The 25,685-nt window shown below is 34.6% G+C and overlaps 1 protein-coding gene across 1 annotated transcript in view; it reads right to left on the bottom strand.

Moving 5' to 3' along the window:
• Positions 1-25,685, bottom strand: part of LOC136030992 (uncharacterized) — a 193,069-nt gene that overhangs the window by 56,427 nt on the left and 110,957 nt on the right. Inside the window, exons 9-11 of the mRNA XM_065710155.1 lie at positions 24,248-24,540; positions 22,869-23,084; positions 14,712-14,817 (exon numbers count right to left, since the gene is read on the bottom strand). Coding sequence (XP_065566227.1) covers positions 14,712-14,817; positions 22,869-23,084; positions 24,248-24,540 — 615 coding nt within the window. The remainder of the gene's footprint in view (positions 1-14,711; positions 14,818-22,868; positions 23,085-24,247; positions 24,541-25,685) is intronic.

Raw genomic sequence — 25,685 nt, 5'->3', positions numbered from 1 at the left:
AGCCTCATTTGTTTTGTCGTTCAAAAACAAAAGGGGGATTTCAAACGCTTCTTCGGAAAGTGATGAAAATTCCCTTGTTGGATATTCCTCCAATGGAGCCATTTAAAGGCCTATTTACTTCATAGAGAAAGGGGGAACTAGGTATAATTCAAACACATTGCCTTCAGCTAAAAAAGTGTCAAACATAACTTACATGCATTACATATGAAAGGTGGAAAAATACTTATGGCACCCACTGGATCTTGTTTTCCCTAGAACAAACACTGTTTCTACTAGGAAAACTCGAAAAACTAAATTTGAGCTTTTATTCGGTCTCAATTTTTAAAATCGAGTAAAGCACGATTTTCGTGCTTTAAAACATCAATTACTTTGATGTTTTTTTTTAATAGTTATTTTAAATCATATATTCATTGCAATGCTTAAATATCATAGAAACACATACATTTCTGTGATAAGAAAACAGCAATAGAAGGGATTACTTTTGTTTTTATTAAACATGAACGAACCTTGTACATAATTATGTAGGCTACAACATATTTGTAGCCGATTAACATTGGATACGAATGTTCTTAATATAAACTACTTAGAAGCTAAAGAGTATCGATCTGTTGGGGGGCTAATCTCGCTTGAACTTTTGTGGTAAACAGTCAAGGTCCAGACAGAGGTCTTTAAGTCCTTGTTTACAGAAACACATGGTAGATTTTTTATAGATTCCACTTCGAACAGAAGCCGATTTCCATCGTTTGATACATTTATTTTTTTAAATGGTTGTTACTGTATGCGTTAAGCTACATAAAAACAACGTCTGACTGTATATAGTAATAAATAGTGGGAAAAACATTTAAATTATACTTCTCGCTAGCACTTTAAAGCTTAGTAGGCTAATCTTTTGAGCTTTTACTTCGCAGAAAAAAACTTGAGATGGTGAGTTTTTCAAATCGAATTGGTAAAAAACATTTCAAGACTAGAGTAAACTCCGAGTTTCCAAACTCCAGTTTAAACCCTAGTTCCTAAAATCTTGTTAACCTTATTTTCACTTTTCAGCGAAATTATGACAATGCTATATACGCATTTCTGTATCAGAGTCGCCGATTATTGGACGGGAGAGCAGCTGTATCTCCCTAGATCTTGAAAAATATCTTTTTTATTTTCATTAAAGCAATAAAAAATCTCCCCCCCCATACGTTTTGGAAAAATTGTTTCTGTATTTTCATTCAAAAAAATTAAAAATGGTCCTCTAGATTTTCAGAATTACCCTTCTTGTATCTTAATTCAAAAAAATAGAAATAACTTAGTATTCCTTTCCCTCGCTACCTTTTCGTGGATTGGCGCCGCTGTTTCGTGTATGACACGGCAATTAGGCGATGGATCCTCATGACTGACGACTTAAAGTACTGATATAACAAATAAGAATCGTTATTAAAAACAAGAGAGTATATATCTCTCTTCTTTGGAGAAATAGGTTTGATGTCATGTAAAACTTATTACTGATTAAGTAAAGTCAAACTGTCATAGCTGTTTTTCCCAATTACCAAACCGTTATGCTCTATTGTCTTGTCCACATACTTATGGTTTAAAACCCTATTTATATTACCAGCATTTTACTCTGACACATAAACTATTATTTAATATGATAAAAGATAGTGGAATTTTTAGTTCAAAGCGAGCAAAATATTCAGCCTTAGCTATTATCTATTATAGTGGGTAACAGATGGATGAAATGAGACACGTGTTCTCTTTTAACGAATTATTGATGCAATTTCTCTAAACACTAAAATTAACAGTGTAACTGTCATATATTTTTAAGCAAACGTCCCTTCCAACTAAATGTAATTTAATGTTGCTTCTGGTTCATTATTTCAAAGGGACTAAAAGCGCTCACTGATTAAATTAGTACGACCAAATATAGGCACAAAACTATATAAAATGTAACATGTGATGCTATTAATATTTTAGTTTTTTTTTGCTAATTCAAGATTATCTCCTTGGTTACATGCTGAGGTCAGACTTAATGCTGTACTGCGATTATGTGATTTTCAAAGAATAATTCGTAAATTACTTTTCATGGGTGAAAACTCCTTATAGCAGTAATATATCGTTGCATATTGTACACAATAACTATAAGCAGAGAAAGATACCAGAGGTTCTTAGAGGTGTACTCCAAAGGGAGGCAGTGCCTCCTTTTTAAAAAGCGGAAAGGAATTTTCTTTTCCGTTCAATCATTCTTGATTTAGTCAATCAATTAAATCGAGATGTAATCACTCTTGATTAAATAATATTATATCGAGATTAGACTAAAAAGTGCTTGTCCTATCAATACACTCGTACTCCATTATTCATTTTTTAGCTCAAGGGTAAGAAGCCTTCTTAAGTACACAACTATAAAATACTCTGTATTTGGAATTTAGAATAATGAGCTAGCCCTTTCTGTAAACTTGAAACATGTAAACGTAAATTCGTAATTTAGACAATCAATTTGCAACCTTCCGTCCAATGATACCATAACACAAAAAGTTTGGGGGTGGAGGGATTCCAAATACAGGGGGAGTGGAGAAGATAAGTGTTCCTATAAAAACCCTAAAAATGGGATTTTTAGTGAAAGTACCAAAACCAGGTATTTTTTAGTGTCCAGGAGGCAAAAAAAATCTAGAGAGCAAAGGATCCTTTTCAATGAAAGTACCAAAACAAGAGACTTTTCGAAATACAAAAATGTAAAATAGTCCGGAGGAAGGGATTACCGTCCACCCTACACCCTCCCCCCCTAGAGCCACTGCTGTAGCTGCAGAAAAGCAAAACATTATTAAACATGCTAAACAAATGTTTGATTTTACATTCTAAAGCAGGTTTACGATCAAAGCTAATAAGGCTCTTTTAATTAAGTACTCTTTAGCCCAAAGGCATCAGCAAAAACAGTTGATAAAAAAAATAATTTTGCCATTAATAGGAGACTTTGAAATAAGAAAGTTTGATAAAAAAAAAAGTCAAAAATATATCCCAGGCAAGAACCAGTTCAATAATGATCATCTCGGCTTATATTTATCCAAAAGAATGAGTGACTTTATTATTGTTATTACCTGGATATGATTAGTTTTTAACTCATAAAAAAACTTTATTGCCAATATTTCAGCCCTTGGTTTCCTTTACTACCAAGTTCAACAGGATACATGCATACAAATTACTAAAATGGTCAGACTAAATTAACATTTTATTATCTTCTTTATAGTCATATATGCTGGATTTATATCACTTATTTTTTTTTTTAACGATTTGAAGGGGTTTCATCACATCCTTGGTCCTAATAATTAGTGTTAGTGTATCAGGCGTTTAAAATAAGTACCGAAAAGTATCCGGAAAATAAAATGAAACTTACTGTGGGAAACAGAGCACATGCGCTAATCAGGAGCACAGCCATTGCAAGGACCATATTCAGGACTTCTCCTCTTTTTGATTAAAACAAAAAATTCCCATTTCTATTTTTCATAGTCAATTTCGCACCTAATTTTGTACTTTACGAATGATCTCTAACGGGAATTCTTGCAAGGCAGGATCCCACTGGATCGGCTCCGGTGGTCGAATTCTCCTGATCTCTCACGGGTCATTTGAAAATTTGGTCTTGTAACTTAACTTCTTAATGCTTTTGTCGTTCCCCCCTACCCACCTCTCACAAAAAGATCAAATAAACCTTCCTAATAACTGATATATAGCTATACATTGCTATTTTTAGCCACTGTTTCCGCTAAAGTGTTTTTGAATTTGTAAAAAGCTTATTATTCTCGTGTATTAGGAGTCACCAAGATATAGTGAATTTAAGGGAAGCTGGTACCACACAAATCGTACACAAAAGGTTAAATTTCACACTACTATGCTTCAAAAATGAAAATCACCTTTGCAAAAGGGGTTCTAAGCATATCCCCCAAAACCCCCCTCCCATGGAATATCCCCCATTGAAAATATCCCCACATAAAATTTCTGAGGATAATTCCCAATCGCAACCAAAAATTCTCCAAACATGAAAAACTGAGCAGCCAAAGAACAGTATGACAAATAACAATAACAAAAAAAGAGGAATTTAGGAATATTCTACAAATATATTCCAAAATATAGGCAGAATCTATGGTGTAGAATTGAGTTAGGCTATCATAGCAGGGTATGATAAAGGTAAAAGAAAATAATTCTGGAATACGACATAGTGGCAATTGCAGAAGAGTTGAACTATGATGAAAGTTCACAGAGATAACTAGGACTAAGACATATGAGTAATTACTTCCCGGGGACTTGGTCACTAGCCAAAGTGTTTTAAGGGAGGTAATAGATTTCACCGACCTGCTGGTCATTTTTAACGATTAATCTGGGCGACATTGCTCTTTAAATTACTTGATTTTTCGACTGGGACTGATTTTCGTTCATTTATTTTACGGCATATATTTCCATCAGCCAATTGCCCTAAAAAAAAAAAAAAAAGAAAAAGAAAAAAAAGAGACAGTAAAACGATTCGTGCCACTGTTATACCGACCCCAATTTTTTATCTGACAGGCTGAAAACATTAGGGGGAGGGCATCCTAATTCCCTCCATGCATGATGCCCTTGCCGACAACTAAAGTAAATGATAGTAGTTCTCTGGTTGCGATCGACAACGCGCTCACTAGGGGTAAATAAGAATGTTTTGCCGTCTAATGTACCTTTGCTTCTATGGACTAAATGCCTTTTTAGGAACAAATGCACAATCCAGTAACGACACAAATGCATTACTTTCTTGAAAACTGAGAAGCTCAGTATAGAGTTTTTTGATACTTTTAAATCAATTGCCTATCTTAGAGTTTTGATCCATAGTAACTGGGTCTTCCATGGGAAAAATCGGAATTGATGCCACAAAATGACGAAAACGCCATTTTCCTGTTGCACGATCTTTTCGGTCACCTTTAAAGGGCTCTTTTAAATTCTAGGGAACTTAATTTCAGAGGGGAATTATTTGAAGTGGTTGTTTCTCGGAGAGAAATTTTTTGCAAGGAGAGGGGGATTGAAATGAAAAGAAATACCCTTAAAATTTTCTATTAGGGAGGGGGGAGAATATGGTTTGAAATACCGAAAACGATTTTTCAGGCCGCAATCATCAAATTTTTCAAGAGATAAGTTTCATTTTGACGGATATTTCTCTTGGGGAGTGCCCCTCACCCTTTCTGGTTTTTGTACAGGTAACCAGCTGAACAAGGACACAAAATCACGAAAATGTAGGTGGGGCAAGGATTTTGTAAATTTTTAAAATGAAGATACGAAAAAGGTATTTTCAAAATGTTAGAGGGCTGCTGCTTCTTGAATCGTTGGACCTTTACTCGAAAGATTACGACATGTCACTAGGCTTCAATTTTTAAACCATCATTTTTATGAAAGAAAATTGTTTTCACGACAATTGGGCATAACTATGTCTTCATTCCCCTTAGTACACACTTAGTCGAAACGTCTTCTTGTGGAAAGGTTGAAGATTTGGGCATCAAAGCACACTTTTTGAGACTTCAATTTTTGCTCGGTAGTGTTTTAGCCCTATTTAGACCAAGACAAGCTTTGCCACCAAAACTTAACATTCTTGTTGGAATGATTCCACTCCCAAAATTTGTTTGAAAAGATATCCCAAATTAAAAATATAAATAAATAAAACAAGCTAAAAAACAAAGCAGAAAACGAATTAACACGCATCTATGATCATCCACCTTGGGAATAATACATTTTTCACAACATTATCTTAATCCTTATTGTTTGGCAACTTTTTTAGTATAGAGTGTCTTGTTTTCTGTGTGTTCCTCTTTGTACAAGGTCATTCGATATTTCTTAGGCTAATAACTTTTGATGGATGCCTTAATAAAGTTATATGTTTGGAATCACGCTTGAAAAGGCCTGTTCTGTACTTTATATTTTATTGATAAATTCACTCTAAATATTTCATTTATTTTCCGTTTGAATATAATTTTGTTGCATCAGCCCCAGGGGTGCCAATTCACAAAAACATAGGAGCGTTGGGGGCAGAATCTATCTTCAAAATATTAGTGGCTTCAGTTTTCCGTTTTTTTGTTGTTTTTTTTTAATTTTCAACAAAAATAATAAAAACGACATTTTCAATGAAAATACAAAAAAAAAAATTCAAAACCTAGGGGGGGGCAAAAAAACAAGGGGTAAATTTCTCCCCTTAATATCCATAAAATTGTCCTTCTTCAGCTCTTTCCAGAAATTTCATAGGGTCTAGCCTCGAAAGTCTTAGTTTTAGACTTAAATCTACTTCAAAACAGTAAATCAGAAAGCTACTTTACATTAAAAAAATTTCGAAACAATTGATCGTAAAAAGAATACCTAACCAAGAATGTTGAATCTATTCTTAAGCTGCAAATTTCCAAAAAGTATTTTTATTATTTTACCCAGCTGATTTTTGACTTGTAATTATGCAAAGAGCAGCTATCTCACTCACATCTGGATGCGGTTTTTGTAAAGGCTTTTATAACAAATAATTCATGTTTCTCATCATGTTTTTAGGTTTTATGGTCGGCTGAAAAAACCAGTCTTCATTGTATTTAACCATTATAACCAAATAGTGCCATAAAAGCTAAGAATAAATTTAAAAAAATGCGTTACCATAGTTAATAAGGAGGATCTAGAATTCTAAAAATCGATAAAGTCAAAAGGGCTTCCTTTCTCTTGTATGTGTCACACTAAGATGAGAAAAGCAGTTACTTGATCAAACATAAAGTTGTTGTTGTCGTTTTTTTTTTTTTCTTTCAAGGCCTGGTGAAAAAAAAAATAAGAAACCCCAGCGGACTTGATACTCAAATATATTGTCGACCTACTACTCAAAGTTTCATTCATCTAGTTTAAAAACTTCCCGAGATTTTGTCATTATTACAAGGTCAAAAGGTTTCTCTTAACTCTTCTACCTTGAGAAAGGCTCGACTCCTCTCTTCCTTTGGAAAAGAACCTAAAATTCAGGGGGATGAAAAACGATAGCTTCATAATTTCACATGGCACCACCTGACTTACTTAAAATGTTCTATTATTGAAATCAAAATATTAAAACAGTAGGTTTTATATTCAAGATTAGAAAAAAAATATAAGAAATTTTAAAATCTTATGAGTCAAAATTTCTTTTGCAAAGTTTTAGAGACAAAAGCTACTTCTATTTCTGTGCAGATTTCAAGTATGCAAATTTCGTAGGGAAAAGGGGGTTCATTTTAAATTCCCCAACTGACGAAATTCCCGTCTTAAACACCAACAGTTAAGCAAAAAAAAAGAAGAAAAAATCTGGAAAATCATATGTACTAATTATAGCTAGTATCATTTTTACAGTATTAATAGTATGTAGCATTACAACTCTTACATACAACTAGTATCAGGATTGAAACTTTTTACAAAAGATAAAAAAATTAAACACTGATTGAAATCTTGTTCTAGATTTAAAAAATTATTACGAAATTTCTCATACTTGTAGTTCTTAGTAGTGATTTTTTAAAGTTTACTCAATATAATACCCGTTATCAAAGAAATTCATAATCATAGACAAATATATATAAAAAACTAGAACAAAATCTTAAACCTAAAAAAATGAAATACTCAGAAAAGGCAAAAATTAAAAATAATTAATTTTCAGATTAGGCGTGCAAAGTTGGATAAGACGTGCCATGACACATCAATTAACAAAACAAGAGCTAGGAGCTCATATGGCACTTGTGACGAGGCAAGAAGAGCTAAGAGCCAAGAGCTCATATGGTATGAGCTGTAACGAAATTCTAAGAATCAACAGATTGAATTAAAAGTAATATCAGAGACTTAATGCCAGTCAGGATTTAAAATAAGAGCTCTGAGTCACCATGTCCTTCTAAATATCAAAATTCATTAAGATCCGATGACCCACTCGTAAGTTATAAATACCTCATTTTTTCTAATTTTTCCTCTCCCTTTAGCCCCCCAGATGGTCGAATCTGGGAAAATGACTTTATCAAGTCAATTTGTGCAGCTCCCTGACACGCCTACCAATTTTCATCATCCTAGCACGTCCAGAAGCACCAAACTCGCCAAATCACTTAGCCCCTCCCCCCAGCTCCCCCAAAGAGAGCGAATCCAGTACGGTTACGTCAATCACGTATCAAGGACATTTGCTTATTCTATCCACCAAGCTTCATCCCGATTCATCCCAAGCTCTGAGACAGGAATTCCTTCTAAATATCAAAATTTCATTAAGATCCGATCACCTATTCCTAAGATAAAAATACCCCAATTTTCACGTTTTCCAAGAATTCCGGTTTCACCCTCCAACTCCCCCCAATGTCGCAGAATCTGGTCGGAATTTAAAATTAGAGCTTTAAAGCACAAGATCCTTCTAAATATCAAATTTCATTAAGATCTGGTCACCCTTTCGTAAGTTACAAATTCCTCATTTTTCCAAAATACCCCCCCCCCCCAACTCCTCTAAAGAGAGTAGATCCGGTCCGGTTATGTTAGTCACAAATCTTAGATAAGTTTTTATTCTTCCCATCTAGTTTCATCCTGATCTCTCCACTTTAAGTATTTTCTAAGATTTCCGGTCCCCCCCCCAACTGCCGCCCCCCAATGACGTTGGATCCGGTTGAGATTTAAAATAAGAGATCTGAGTTACGATGTCCTTCTAAATGTGAAGTTTCATGAAGATCCGATCACTCCTTCGTAAGTTAAAAATACGTCATTTTTTCTAATTTTGCAGAATTACCCCCCCCCCAATAGAACGGATCCATTCCAATTATGTCAATCACGTATCTAAGACTTCTGCTTATTTTTCCAACCAAGTTTCATCCCGATCCCTCCAGTCTAAGCGTTTGCCGTGATTTTAGGTTCCCCCCAAACTCCCCCCCAATGTCACCAGATCCAGTCAGGATTTAAAATAAGAGCTTTGAAACACGATATCCTTCTCAATATCAAATTTCATTGAGATCCGATCACTCGTTCGTAAGTTAAAAATACCTCTTTTTTTAATTTTTCAGAATTACCTCCCCCCCACAACTACCCCAAAGAGAGCGGATCCGTTCCGGTTATGCCAATCATGTATCTAGGACTTGTGCTTATTTTTCCCACCAAGTTTCATCCCGATCCCTCCACTCTAAGTGTTTTCCAAGATTTTAGGCTTCCCCTCTCACCTCCCCCTCCCAATGTCACCAAATCCAGTCAGAATTTAAACTAACAGCTCTGAGACACGATATCCTTCCAAACATCAAATTTCATTAAGATCTGATCAATCATTCGTAAGTTAAAAATACTTCATTTTTTCTATTTTTTCCGAATTAACGGGCCCCCCACTTCCCCCCAGATGGTCAAATTGGGAAAACGACTATTTTAATTTAATATGGTCCGGTCCCTGAAATACTTGCAAAATTTCATCGTCCTAGCTTATCTGGAAGTGCCGAAAGTAGCAAAACCGGGACCGACAGACAGACAGACCGACAGAATTTGCGATTACTATATATCACTTGGTTAATACCAAGTGCCATAAAAAAAAGAAGTACGAAAATACGTCAAAGAATGTTATAGTTTATAGCTGGGGCGTAGTTAGGGTGGATATTTTCCAAGTTTACCCCCCCCCCCCGAATGTTTTTCTGACTCGTAGAATGGTCGTAAAAATAAAGCTAAAGGCTATCTCTCTTAAAACTTAAAAAATATTTATCCAACTCATAATTTGGTTTTAAAATAAAGATGAAAATACTCTTAACCCCCTGCAATAACTTTCTCCCCTCTCTTTTGAACAAAAATCGTAGATACGGCACTGGTTTATAAAAAAAAAAGTGTGTGCTGAAATACCAATAATAGTTGAGATTTATAATTTATTGTTTTCCTTTAGTATGAACCCGCCACCACATAACAACATTTTTAGTTGTGACCCGCCCCCTCCCTTAATTTGTAGGCCTGGTTATGGACCATCTATTTCATTGGATTAAGATTTTTGTTTACGGTCTGGTGTTAAAATTGATTATAGAAAATATTACGTAAAAATTTCACTTTGCCATTTTTTTTCTAAGAAGGAAATGGGTGTAGAAGATAGTTTATCTGATTTTTCGTCCAAAGGTTTGCTGACAATTATACGGGGATCTGGAAACTAACAAATCCTCCATTTTTTTATGCTATTAATAATGGATGCAAAAATCATAAACATCTCATTATGGCTTTTCCAGATAGATATAATTAGCAAAACGAACAGTTTGACACATAGATGCCAAGATTTTCGGTCTTAATATATGAATCGAAATTCATGGAAGTCGATTGTAAGTAATCTCAAGGAGTGAAGGGGACTGAGATAGCTCGACCCTCTAAAATTTAGACACATATTTTTAGATAAGTATTGCCATGTATCAAATAGAATCGTGGCCACATCGCCTATCGTTTTGCCACAGCTCGAACAAACAGAGTGGTTAATCCCCTGAAAGCATGATTTTTCCCAGAGATTCATGAAGTACAAGGGAAGTCAACATAAAAAAATGGTACCCAACTCCCTGGGCCCATCTATTCACACCTGAAAGCCATAATTTACAATTTACATTTTTTACATCGTTTTTTTTTCTTTTGGCTGTTCCGAATTATGAAGTTTTGAGGGCAGTATTACATTTTCGTCAGTGTTTCTATGCTGAGCCGAAAAGCTAAGTAAACAGGCAAAACTAACTGGTAAAATTCTACAGGGGTATTCATTAGGAAAAGTCCAAACATTCATAATCTTTGGTTCCAAAAGAGGACTACAACTTCAACGGGAAATTACTTTAATCTGTTTGGTGTCAAACTTTTCAGCTTATTTTTTGCTGGTTTTTCACATATGTTTCTTTTTCTATTCATTTACGACCTATATGCAATTTTCGATGTACGTAATTTTCGTACCTAAAATTGCATAACTGCAAATGGGGATATTTTTCATGAAAAATGGATCTTCCAAGGTTCCCTAAATTTTGTAAGATATATGGAGTTACATAAGTCTCCACTAATTAAAACAATCAGAATTCGTTTTAGCTGTCCTTGGCATGTTAAGACTCACTAAAAAGACTTTGGGTGTTATCACATTAAGATGCTCATTAGCCCCACGTTGGCAAATAAATGATTTTGGCAAATGAAAACAAGCAAAGTTATGACGCTTCCAGACGAAAATCTACCTTCTATCCTATCAAAAGTGACCCCATTTTCCAATATTATCGGCTAATATGAAAGTAGCACAAATACTTTTGCTTTCTTCCAATAAAAAAGTTCACAAGTTGGAATTTAATGATAAAATTTAACACGGTCACTGTATAATGCTTTCAAATCGAAAAAAAAAAAACCCAAAAACAATAGAATTTACAAGACTGTGGCTTTGCTATGACTCTTCTTCTTTACATACAGGAACCCAAAACTGACTTTATTAGGGTATACTCAGTTTTGCTTCATTTTACTGAGTTGTAGACCTATGTTATCCAGGACCTCTACGAGAGATTCAAGACCTTTTCTGGGTTTTCCAAATCTTCTTCTCTTGTCTGCTGGTCTTTTATATGCTGGTCTTTCTTTCCTTTCTTAGTTTCATCCTTTCCAAAGATTTTACGTATAATGTGGACATCTTGAGATTTCTTCTTGAAAAAACTTGAATAACTTTGAAGTCATTTTTGAGCTCTGACGATGAGATCTGGCCGTGGAAATAATAGATCTGGCAACATCTGCAGTCACAAACGTTCAAAAAACTGTGTATTTTACACTTACAGTACTTATTTACAACTAAAGACTTATTTTAAACGGACAAATTTTCAAATGAAACACACATTTTGCACTATAACCCTACTGAAGAACAGTAAAACAGTTTCAAATTACTTATCGGTAGAGTTATGGATTATCAGGTTCAAGGTTTGTCTATTATTAAAAACTCAAATCCTTGTTAATGCATCTCATCCCATCCAAAAAACTACCAAAAGTTGTATCATAAAAAAAAAACAGAAAGAAAAGGTAAACGTACATCCACTTACTTACTTAGCCCAATAACGGCAACTTTGTTTCATAATGCGAAGAAAAATTTATAGTCATTTTTTTCACATTTCATCGTCCATCAAGGAGGCACACTCGTGCCTCTATAAAGAGGCGACACACGACAATGTTAAGCGATCTTCGGTTCCAGTGGTCGCAGACGGATGGGGAGGGATGCATTTCGTAGCCCGAGCTCCAACTAAGAAACCTGCAAAATTTCATCCCCCTCCAACTTTTTCTTCATGGGGAAAATCTGGCCGAAAGTTTCGACCTGTCAACCCAAGCCCCCCTTTAACGTTGTCCGATCGGGCTGAAATTCACAAGTTAAGGTCCCCTAGGGCCCAGAAGCTTATCCGCGAAATTTCAGCTTGATCCGATAACTCCTTCCCTGTTTTCCAGAAACCACCCATTAGCTATTTAAATTAACGGATTTCTCTCCATAAGAGCCCATGTTAATTTGAAATTTTTAAAAGCTATTGAGAAGTTATATTTACACACATGCAAGTTATTAGCTCAGTTGGTAGAGCGTGAGACATTTAATCCTCTGGTCAAGGGTTCAAGTCCCTTACGGGCGATTTTTTTTCACAACATCAAAAAAATTTTGATAACACCTGGACAGCTTATCATTTGAGAGATAACAGAATATTAGCTTCTTATGAGCAAAAGAAACATTTCGGTCATTCTATCTATTTTTTTTTTCTATTTTATACAATGATTTAAAAGCGGGGGTGGGTTCCTCTCCTAATTCCTGTACGAGGAGTACAGGAACTATTAAATTACATCCACCATGGATTGTAGAAAAACGTACAGAATTAATATGAAAAAAAATTAAACCTGTACAAAAGAGTCTTTAAAAGCGGGGGGTTTGCCTCTCCTAATAGTCTTCATATAGTCCTAATAGTCTAATAGTCCCATGTTAATTTTTGAAATTCTTAAAAGTTACGAATATCAACATTCAAGTACATCAAAATAATCAGCTCGGCACGGCGAGAATGACTGCAAGCATCATAAAAATCCAGCTCCATTCCAGAAAAATTTTTGATAACACCTGGACAGCTTATCATTTGAGAGATAACAGAATATTAGCTTCTTATGAGCAAAAGAAACATTTCGGTCATTCTATCTATTTTTTTTCTATTTTATACAATGATTTAAAAGCGGGGGGGCGGCAGCCACCCAAGTTCCTCTCCTAATTCCTGTACGAGGAGTACAGGAATTATTAAATTACATCCACCATGGATTGTAGAAAAACGTACAGAAATAATATGAAAAAAACTTCGTTTTCTTAAAGAGTTAAAGAGGCTGCGTCCCAAAGTCGAACCTTAAAACGTACAGGAATTAGAAGAGGCAGTTGGGGGGCTTCCGCCCCCCAAACCCCCAGCTTTTAAAGACTCTTTTGTACAGGTTTTTTGTTTTTTTGCTAACCCCCAGCTCTTGGCTTCGGAAAGGCCCTCTTTTAATTAACAAAAAATTGAAATGAATGAATAATGGAATAACTTCGAAAAATGTTAAACACAAGAGGACAGGAGAACCATTGCGCCGAAACTAGTAATTAGTAACAATGAAGTCCCCCCCCCAAAAAAAAACCTATACAAAAGAGTCTTTAAAAGCTGGGGGTTTGGGGGGCGGCAGCCCCCCAACTGCCTCTTCTAATTCCTGTACGTTTTAAGGTTCGACTTTGGGACGCAGCCTCTTTAACTCTTTAAGAAAACGAAGTTTTTTTCATATTATTCAACGTATAGATCTAATTGTATTTGAAGACATTTTGAAAATTATCTCAGTCGAGTACTTTAGATCTATTTTCCACTATATATAAAAAAAAACTGTAATTTCAAAGCAAAAGTACCATTACTAATGAGGTAAAGTCAAGTTTATTCATCAGAGTACTATTTTTTTTTCCAAATTAAAGGAGCTTTTGTCAGTGTGAAGGTGCCAGCTTTAAACTAAAGCTCTAAAAGCCCATTGAATTAGCTAATCAATTGTTTTCAAATGTGTATTATAGCTGGAGACATAAGAAAACAACAATTTATAATCTACAAAAAAAAGACAAAAGGGATGAAAGGGGAAAAACAAGAGCAAGATCACTTCTCTATACGGTAACTTCTGCTCGTTTTACTGTCTTGTGGTAATTTTTGGTCGTATTACCAGTCAAGGTTTCTGAAAGGGAGATTAAGCCAAAAAAACTGAAATGTAAGAGCCAAGAGCCTTGAGTGACAGTCATAAGAAACGTATACCCTCTTCTAATGATTGGAACCCAACTGGTTTTTACTTTCTAAGTAGAATAAACGGTCTATGATAACCGTAGTTGGTTGTATTGACTAAGTATTCTTTTTAGGGACAAATACGCCACCGCACAAAAGCCAGGAAGTAATAATTTTCTTAAGCCAGGAAGTAATACAACACATATCCATAGTTGAAACCGACTGGCCTTTCCAGAATAATCACTCGATAGCACTGTGACCCTATTTGTCCCAAAATTTTTGTGCTGCTGAGCGAAATGGCATAAATATGCACCTATGCTACGACATGAACTCTTTCATCGACTGCGAAAAGAAAGATCAATCAACAAAATGATGGTTTTATATGTAATTATTCAATCCATTTGTTATCGGGGGAGTTAGAATAGAATTTTAACAGCTTTTTTTTAAGGTACACTGAAGAACATTCGCTGCTCATCAAATCGACATTTTTCTTCAAAAGAAAAATAAATCTAATTCCGCAATAATGACATTTCTTACCTGGACCCTCAATTTGATGAGTTTCATTTGGATATTCTCCGGCGCTTTCGACTTTTGGTTCTGGAGACTGTGCTGGATCATCTGCTTCTGATCTGAAGTGTTTTCTCTGAAAATGCACAAATGACAAAATCAAAACACAAACATGGTTTGACATGAACCAGAAGATGCTCAAATAAAGCTCATACTGAAACGTTGTTCAGATACTCTATGTATTTTTTTTTGGGGGGGGGGGAGAAGTAGTGGTAGTTCTGGCCTTTCTCGTTCCCTGGGTAAAATATTTATGAGCACCCCTCCCCATGTCTCTCACAGAATTTCCAGAACAAAATTGTTTTCAATTAATTAATTAATTAATCATTTATTATTTACATTATTTAATTATTATTTATATTTTAATTTTTTAATAGTTTTCATTTAAGCATTTAAATTTTTTAGTTTATTTAATTTTATTAATTAATTATAAATTTATCTATTATTTTTATTTATAAACTGTGCCCTCTAATTTATCATAATAAAAATAAATTTTCAAAATCAAAAAACATTAAACCATTAGAATATTTGTTTGAAATTTTGCGCCCCTATAGTTTCTGCACCCAAGGCAAGGATCCCCTCTGTTTCTCCCCTCAAACCGCCCCTGGCGGTTAACTGGCACTAGTGAAACACTGACAAAGTAAAAGGCACAACTGAATTTGAGAAGCAGGATGTGAATGCAGTAGACAGTTTATCTTTTGAGTTAAATTGTGATTTTTTTTTGTCAAAGTGGCGGTAAAATGTTTCCATTTGCAAATCATTTCCATTTTTATTTGCAGATCAAACAAAAGCGACGCTTCGAAAGGGCGGTAGATGAAAGTCAGATAATGGCGGTTCTCAATCTGTATTAAATACAAAAAAAAGTTTTTTCAGCTGAAAGTAAGGAGCAACATTAAAACTTAAAACGAAAAGAAATCACTAGGGATTTCAGTGGGATTGTCCCATCCTCAATACCACTTTCTTCAAACTAAAATTTTTAGTACTTTTAAAAGCTTCTTATTGTTCTAATTAACAGCCCCTTGTTTTTCAGGAGTCATTCTTGAAGAAATTGAATAAAAAAAAAAAAATTTAACTGAAAGTAAGCAGCGATATTAAAACTTAAAACGAACAGAAATTACTCCGGATACGGATGGGACTGTTCCTTTCTCAACATCCCGCTCTCTACGCAAAAGTTTGACCCTTTCTCTCAACAATACTTATTAAAACAGTAAAAAACTTTAGCGTAAAGAGCGGGGTGTTGAGGAAGGAACAGCCCCTTTCATATACTGAGTAATTCCTGTTCGTTTTAAGTTTTAATATCCCTCCTTATTTTCAATTAAAAAAAACTTGTTTTTTTTTATTTAATTTGTGAACGTTTTTCAATTAATGCATGTTTTGATTTTGGCTCTCCGCTTTGCATGTTTGATTTTGGCTTAATTATTAATGAATAATTAAAACTAAGTTTGCATATTAGTTTATTTTTATGGCTAAATGGCTTTCTCATAGTTTTGATCGGACGATTTTGAGAAAAAAGGAGCGGGGAGTAGGCCTAGCTCCAACTTTTTGGTCTAAAAAGGCATCTAAAAAGGCAGCTAGAGCTTTTAATTTTTTACGAACGTTTTTATTAGTAAAAATATACGTAACTTACGAATTAACTTACGTAACGAACTTCTACATTCGCATATTTTTATTACGTATATGAGGGGGTTCACCTCCTCGTCAATACCTCGCTCTTTACACTAAAGCTTAAATTTTGTTCCAATTCCTTATGAGTGACCCCTGAATCACAAAGGTCGTAGAATAAATAGTTGAAATTAATAAAATTACTTTAACGTAAAGAGCGAGGTATTAGGAGGAGGTGAACCCCTCACATGCGTAATAATTTCAGTTCGTGTTAAGTTTTATTGGTGCTCCTTACCTTCAGTTGAAAAAATATTTTCATATTTATTTGTTCATTGTTCTTTAAAAAAATGCTAAGAAATCCTGCACCCTCTTCATGGAAATTTTCCTCCCCCATGACAAATTTCTCCATGAAAAGTTCTCCTCACATAAACCCCTCCCCTCAACCCCTCGCATCAACCAAAAAAGTCCCTCTGAAGGCGTCTCTACACTTCCCAATAACCATTACTAACGCAAACACTGGTCGAAGTTTGTAAATTGCAGCCCCTCCCACGGGGACTATGGGGGAGTAAGTCATCCCCAAAGAAATAATTATTTGGTTTTTCGACTATGTTGAATAAAACGGCTATCTCAGAATTATGATGCGGTGACGTTGGGAAAAAATGAGCGTGGGAGGGGGCCTAAATGCCCTCCGATTTTTTGGTCATTTAAAAAGGAGACCCAGAAGTTTTGATTTTCGTTAGAATGAGCCCTCTCCTGAAATTCTAGGACCACTGGTTCGATATGATCACCCCTGTAAAAAAAAAAAAAAAAAAAAAAAAAAAAAAAAAAAAAAAAAAAAAAAAAAAAAAAAAAAAAAAAAAAAGGCATCTGTGATTTGTCTTCTGGCAAAAAATGTAAAATTCAACATTTTTGTAGATAGGAGCTTGAAACTTCTACTGTAGGGTTCTCTGATAGGCTGAATGTGATGGTGTGATTTTCGTTAAGTTTCTATGAGTTTTAAAATGTGTTTCCCCCTATTTTCTAAAATAAGTCAAATTTTCTCAGGCTCGTAACTTTTGATGGGTAAGCCTAAACTTAATGAAACCTATATATTTAAAATCAGAATTAAAATACAATTCTTTTCATGTAACTATTGTTATAAAAATTCCGTTTTTTACAGTTTGGTTACTATTGAGCCGGGTCGCTCCTTACTACAGTTCGTTGCCACGAACTGTTTGATGGAAGGGGCTAGCTGCCCTACAATCTTTTTGGTCAATGAAAAAGAGCAAAAGAGCTCTTAATTCAGTTTCAATGACACCTTTTTTGATATTCTAGGACCAGTGGTTCCATACGATCACCCGTGGGGGAAAAACAAACACAGATCGTAAACTTTATTTGGCAAAAAATGGAAAATTCCTCATTTTTGAAGATGGGGGCTTCAAACCCCCCAGGTTTGTAGCCTTCGATGTGTAAAACTAAACTTAATGAATCTTATATTTTTGAAATCAGCGTAATACTCTGTCCTCGGTCCTTCTGACCGAGTCGTCTTGGAAGTGGCTCTGTTTATGGACACTTGTGTTTTGCTGTTATGACGAAGCAAATCGATCATGATTTTTAAGAGCACCAAATCAACGTAACCTGAAAGCGGCGAAAACAATCCCAGAAATTATTGCGATGATGAAATCAGTTTACGAAGACCGTTAAGGGTGTCAAAGCTTTTTGCGAAGATCGTTCCCAAAAACTTGTCTTTTGAACAAAAGGAAAAGCGTTTGCGTGTTTGTCAAGATTAGTTGGAAAATTCAGACATCTTTCAAAACATGATTACGGGAGGCGAAACTTAGATTTACGAAAAGAATCTTGAGACTAAGAATCATAGTATAGAATGGAAAAAACCAGATGAGCCATGGATAAAATAAAACAGGATGCTAAAATAATAAATACAGGCCATATCGATGGTTTTCTTTTGACACGTACAGAATTTTGATTCAAGAACAGACTACTCAGGATAGGGCAGTTAGTTCCGCTCGTTACCAGGATCTAATGAAGCTTCTGTGAGAAAGAATTTGCAGAAAGGGGTTCGATCGGTGGCAAAGCCAGTCGTGGGAATTTGACCGCACTAATACACCCTCTCTCAAATCCATCATCATCAATGGCTTTTAGCTGAAACGGTAAAAAATTGTAGTTTATCCACCCCCTGTATTTACTAGATACAGTTCCCTTTGACGTTTTTCATTCCCAAAAATTGAAATGGAACTATACCATTCAGTTCTTGATACCATTCCATGATCAGCATTAGAGGTGTTCTCACGGGCAGGGCTGTATCCAGAGGGGGAAACCCACTTCAAAATACCCTCCTCCAAAGAAGTATTTTTTAGACTGGTAAATTGGTTGTAAAAATTAAGGTGAAAAAACAAAACTAGAGTCATAAAAAAATATTCCTCAGCCTCTTAAACTAGTCTGAGAAGTGGCGCAAAAACTCTTATTTAAAACTTCTAGACGAATTTCACGGGAGCATATCCCCTTCTACTTTGTGATTTAGGTACCCCCCCCCCTTAGAACAAAATTCGTTTAGTATCCATTACCCCTTGAACAAAAACTTGGAAACGAGACTGATCGGGGGGGGAGGGATAGCAGAGAAACAACCTCGTGAGAGCTCGAAGGCTGAAAAAGCCATATACAGAAATACAATTAAGTTCAGGGGAATATTTTGAAGAGTGCAATGTATAGTTAACCAAAATGATTTTTTCAAATATATTTAAAGCAACAGTAAAATAATCTTAAGACATTATATACAAAAAGTAAATTAAATAAAAAAAAAAAAATGGGAAATCGAGTTAAAAACACATTTCCTACGTAAGTTTTGATTTTCTTCATTAAAAATACATTTGAAAATCCACTACATCCTATTACTGACTGGGAGTATTCTATTTACTACTAAACAAAAATTAGTTTTGTTCCAGTTTTAAGGGTATTCGAATATCAGCTGTGGCGTAGGCCCGAAAAAGGAGAAAACAAGATTGAAAACAAAATTGAAACATTAAGGCAGCAGTAGTTAACAACATTTTTACCAGTAAATTTACAGAGCGACTTGAAAATATGCACGTAACGTTTTCAAATGTTTGCCATCGTAATCTTTATATTGAGTTCCATAAATATGGAGCTCAGGAGATTTTAGCACCCTTCCTAAATGAGCTTCAGTAAAGCGTAAATACAACTTCTTTTCTCTGCGTTTTACCTTGTTTATAATTTGTAGATAATCGAAAGCACAACGAAACAAACAACCTCATTTCTATCTCCTATTACAGTTGGTTGGACCCATATTAAACTGATATCACTCAGCGCTAATTCTAAAGCCAGATTAATCACAAAATAATAGAGAAAGAAGTAGGCACAAAGGAAGTTTTAGCTCAAATATATATATATATATATATATATATATATATATATATATATATATATATATATATATATATATATATATATATATATATATATGTATATATATATAATCCCTAATATTGCTTAAATAGTTACGCAATAAACATGTCTTTTTATGTATTTCTTAGTTTGAAAGTAAAAGTTTGTCTCTATTTCCATGAAAAGCTGGTGTTGTGAAACACCACATATTATAAATTACCTGTAATAGTAAACAAAGGCTGAATAAACGCGCACATACAGTATAAGTTCTGTGCTATTTAAAGTACAAGTGAATAATGAATGGCATTACCAAGGCCGTATCTAGGGGCTGAAGGAAATTGGGAAGTTTGCCCCCCCCCATTTTTTTTCTTACCCATAAAAAAGCATTAATATGAAATATTAAATTGTTACAATATACAATTGAATTATTTATACAATTATTATACAATTTATTATACATTTGAATTATTACAATTGAATTATTTACAATAATTTGATGAGCTTTTCCATGTTTTTTTCGCAGCCCCTCCACCATCCCCCACCCCAAAAAAATTCTAGATGCATCCTCAGGCATCACTAAATAAGACCTATTGGTTTCAAAGATGTTTGTCATATTCTTTTCTCCCTTCCATCGTAAAGCGTTGAACATGTTTTGTTTTTGTTCAAAATTCAACTGCGAAAAATGCCACATTTTCCATGCAGCTTTTCACTCCCACCTCTGAAAATCAGAAAAGATAAACTTATTATTTAAAACTTATTCATTTGGCAATGATATTGGCTTTCAATATTATGCTCCTCTCCACCACCCAAATACAAAATTTGCTCACGTTCTTTAATACAGTTTCGCAATCTAAACAGTACTTCTTTTTAAATAATTAAAGGGTTAATTTCATATGCACATCAAATTACAGGTTATCTTTTTGAAACTGTCTACGTTCTGGGAATCATCTATTTTTCAATACAAAGTTGCATACGACAACATTTTATGAACATGACTCTTAATTTCTGGAAAATAGACATTCTGTTTTGAGGTCGTATAGAAAAGTAAGTTGATTGAAATTTTCTGAGAGATGTCTTTTTCAAAATAGATATTTTGTTTTGCGCGTCATTCATCTAGTTAATTACTTTGTTTTTCTAATGTTCATAGGCTGATGTTTGAAAGCGTCCATAAATGGTCTACAAAAAAAAAAAGCGGAGGACGGCCCTTGGACATAGAATAGGAATATTCATTTAGAATTTGGAATTCCACCGTTTACGGAAAAAAATCACTATTCTACTTGTTATAGTTTGTTTATTGCAAGGTATCACGCAGACTTATTCTGCGTTGAGCGATTCAGTGCTAAGGGCAGAGAAAAAACCAAATTCAAACTAAAGGATCATCATGCCTAGAATATTTCTTCTGCACAGGCCGTAAGGTAGTAAGAGAAAGGCTGGATTGAAAATATAAGAATCAGGTCTTTAAACAAGGTAGAACAGACATGGAGTTGTGTCATTGTATTAGCATCAGAAAGGTAAAGAATTGCAAACATTGTCTCGATTTGGTAACCATGTAACATACCACATCAAGAGCCATTTGCTATTAAAAGATGACATGCAAACTCGCAGCCAAGGCTGCCTGATTTATTGTTGCTGTTGAATGACCAGGGTAAATTTTTCTCAGGAGGAAACGGGAATTGAAATATAATGAAAATAGTACGTACTCTTTCAATGGTTTAAATATACAAAATATCTTCAATGTTGTAGTGTTAATTTAACTAAACTGGAAGCGTACAATCTACGCAGAGCCTATAATGACCAGGAAAACCTGAGTTTTCTGTTGCAGGAACTGTGGTTCATGGGTCACAGCCAATATCCAGGGAAAAAATATAAAAACGCATAAAAAATTTATTTATATGCATTTTATACAATTTTACGGGTCAGGCCAAAATTGAGGGAGGGGTCAAACCATGTAATATCCCTCCTGGATACGGTCTTTTTCACAACTACGGAAAAATAAACGGATTCCGCCAATGTGTCTCTGGGGACAGAAGTCACGTTTCTATTTCATGTTTGATATGGAATTACACATCTCGAGAAATATGTTTCATGTACAAGAACTAATGAAGAAATGTATACACCAAAGACTACTTTTCACTCATCGTTTCACACGGGGAAAAATCGCACGGGGAAAAATTACTTTAGCATTAGTAGCATCTTTGACAACGAAAAATAATTCATTTATCTATGATAGTAGGGATAGAAATCTCCACAAATAGCCGAGAGAAAAATAGCTAACCGTAGATTTTGGACTTGGGAGAACCAAAACAGTATAATTTTCCGAATTTTAAGCGATCCAAAATGCCACAGCAATTTGGAGGCATCTTTAATAAGGCTAAATCATCCAAACAGTTAATAAGTTAATAAGTCCAGAAAATATCTAATTGTGAATGTGTAAACCAATTTCGTGACTCGTCGCCTAATCATACGTAGGAAATACATTTCCCGCAAGGGTTAAGTCTCTGAAAAATTCCCCCCAATCAGAATTTTTAAATTCTGTATTTAATACTTATTGATTTAATATTGACAACTGTTCAATTTATTAAACCCCACCTATAAAAGTAAAATTTGGCTAAATTCTGAGGGAAATTCGGCAACTGAAAACGGCAAGTTTTACAGTATTTTAGAATTGAATTATGTTATCACATCAAATTGCCTGGTTTGCATTTTGAAACTGTCTACATTCTGGGAATCGTTTCTTTTTTCTAGAAAGGTGCATACGACAACATTTTTGGAGAATGACTCTTAATTTCTGGAAAAAAAAGTTAATGCTTAATTTCCTTAATTTTTAAAGTTTGATATTTTAGATCATGAATGAACCTCTCCAAAGAATAAAATAAAAAATCTGAAATAGGTTCTTATTTTTTATAAAAATTTTAAATATGCAGCTAACAGACAAAAAGACTTTAAATATAGATTTTTAGAGAAGATATCTGAGGGAGGACCATGAGATTACAGATTTTTAATATAAACGGTTTTTTCAACATTGCTGGACAATAACAGTCTTCATTATTTAGATCTTGGGAATGCTATAGGTTCTTCCAACCCTAACTTAATAAACAGTAAGACAAGGACATAAAGTAATTAAACACTCACCTCTTCTAAAGCAGATCTCTGTGCTTCCAAAAGAGCAAGCTGATGAGTATTTAATCCCATAGGCAGCTGAAACGTATTTTGGTCACTACCTAACATACCCATACCAAGGGCCATCTGATGTTCGAAGCTGGCATGTAAACTTGCAGCCATGGCTGCCTGGTGTATTGCTGTTGCTGAAAGACTAGGGGGTAAATCTGTCTCGGGAGAAAACGGGAGCTGAAATATAATTAAAACACCTGATGATCGTCTTTATGTGTTTTTGAACGCAAAATATCTTAATTGATCTAGTTTACCTAGAGCACAAATCGATGCAACTACACATGAGGCCTCTGCACGAACCTTTAGAAACAGAAAAAAAACTGGACATCTCGAGCCGATGTCGCATGAACAGTTGCAGAAACTGTGACGCATGGGTCACTACCGCACAGCAATACATAATTTTATGTTTTCTGGAGAGGGGGGGCTTGAAGTCTCTGTTTCAAGTTTGAAATGGAGTTAGGAGTTAGACACCTCCAAAAACAAGTTTTATGCGCAACAGTCAAAGATTAAATAGCTACACCGAAGACTAGCTTTTGAAACTGTGGTCCAACAGCCTTAGATCACTTCCCGTGATATAAACTGTCTGCAAAAGTCAGTTTATGGATGCGAAGGTGCACCTTTAAAATTTGTGACGACTTACGCAAAATTCAAATAATATCTAAAAGTTCGCATGACAGTTAAACTTTAGAACCTGACTCAAAACCCCTTAAAGATGCAGCTCAACCATAGCTGTTATTCCCGATAAACTTGATAGGGATGGAACAACTAAATCTCTCTTATGAATGAAAATAACAAGAATGTATCCTTTCCCTCACGGAGAGCTGTTCAAACAAAGAGAAGCAGTGTCATATCTGTAGATAGAGACCATACTTGGGTAGATGAGTTCCACCAAATAAGTAGAAACTAGACAAATGATAAGAAATTTTTACTCCATTTCAAACCTCTCAAGAGGCTTGTTCAGGTGGAAAACCCTAAAATCCCATATTTAGGAACCATTTAGCAACCATATTTAGGAACATATTTAGCAGCCCTCCTTAATCCTCCTCCACAGTGGTTAATTCGATTTCAAAGCATGAAAAGGCAAAACTAGGACATTAATTTCAGACAAAGACCTTTTGATAGATAGCCTCGTCATTAAAATTTCATTTATCTCTGATCTTCCTTCTCCCATTGATAGTTCAATTTGCTCCCGTGCCTTTAAAAGACCTAATTAGGTCGCTAGTTATTACCTCTAATTAATTTTAGTTAAGGCCCAACAAACTGTTTTTGTAGATGCCCTACTAGCAAGAAAATAGGGTTAATTTAACATCTGATAATTCAACTTAGCAAAGTATGTTTACCTGATCAACTGCCTGAATGCACTCTCCTTCTCCTAGCCGAGCCATTGCACCATGTGTCATTCTGTAGTTCCTATAAGCAATCTCTGTGTCTCTTCTTTCATGCTTTCTTTTGTGAGAATAGAGTTGGCCACTGGAGTGCAGCACGTAATTGCAACCTGGCCTTATGCAGTGAATATGATTGCAAACCCTAGAGAATCTGCACGCCTCATAATTACAGCTTTCTGTTTTCATAAATTTTTTGAATCCATCTCGACTCAGTTGTTCGTCTTTCACGTGGTATGTTTTATGTTTCTCTAGAAGTAGAGGAAGGATTTATCATAGCACTCATTTATCAAAACGACAGTTTCGGAATAGAATAAGTGAAACAAATGACAATAGCCTCAAATACTCGTGCATCTGTTCAGTATCTTTATATATGTCTGTTGATTTTTACTTTTAAAATAAGACATAAAGGAACCATGGTGACCGAATATTAATGTTACGGTTTTCTGGAAGGTAATAATTAAGTCTAAGAATTTTCCATGGCAATTTGATTGGCAACAATAAAGATAGAATTTTCTGGCTTTTTATCAATAAAAATTCGAAAGAATGAGCCAAATCGTAAAATTCATTGTAATCAGTGCCACAAGAGGCAAAATAAAAGCAAAAAATAAACATATACCACCATTATGTGTTTCTGGATATTTATTTATCTAAAGGAAGACCCATATCCAACATAGGCAATCTTAAAATGTGGCGTTACAAAAATAAAAGAATCATATAACTTTTCCTAATTTTTGCTCAAAGTGATATTTCATAAAAGGATAAAAAAAAGACATTATTTAAAGGAAGTGAAAGGCTTGATTTTTAGCAGCTCAAGAAAAAAGTTCCTGCTTCATGTACTCTAGCATAAAAATGGTAATTTGATTGTAACAATAAAGATGGAATTTCATAGCTTTTTATCAATAAAAATTCAAAAAATTGAGCCAAATAACTAAATTTATAACACAAAACGTCACAATTTAAAGTATCTAGAACATAAGCAAAAAAGGAACGAACATTGCCATAATATTCTATGTTTATAGATATATATATATATATATGTATATATATATATATATATATATATATATATATATATATTTATATAAATGCATACCCGTATAAAAATTTGATTCCCAATTTTTGCTCAATGTGATATTTTAGCTAGAACTAAAACAAAACACATTTTTCTTAAAGGAATTGAAAAGCTGGATTTTCCATTGTTTTTCTACAGCCCAAAAAGTAGTATACGTTTTGGCTAAAATTTCTTCGTTAGTTAAAAAATACATATTTCTTTTTAATACAGCATATTTGATTGCTAGATTCAATTGGAATTTACTTGAGGGAAAAAAAATAATACCACTCGTGGATCGAGGTCAATTGTGTACACCCTCCCATTTCCCGGGGACTAAATACG

Source organism: Artemia franciscana, chromosome 1 (assembly GCF_032884065.1).
Source record: "Artemia franciscana chromosome 1, ASM3288406v1, whole genome shotgun sequence".
Taxonomy (NCBI): Eukaryota; Metazoa; Arthropoda; class Branchiopoda; order Anostraca; family Artemiidae; genus Artemia; species Artemia franciscana.
The sequence above is the reverse complement of the archived record's forward strand: the minus strand, read 5'-3'. Positions and strand labels throughout refer to the sequence as shown.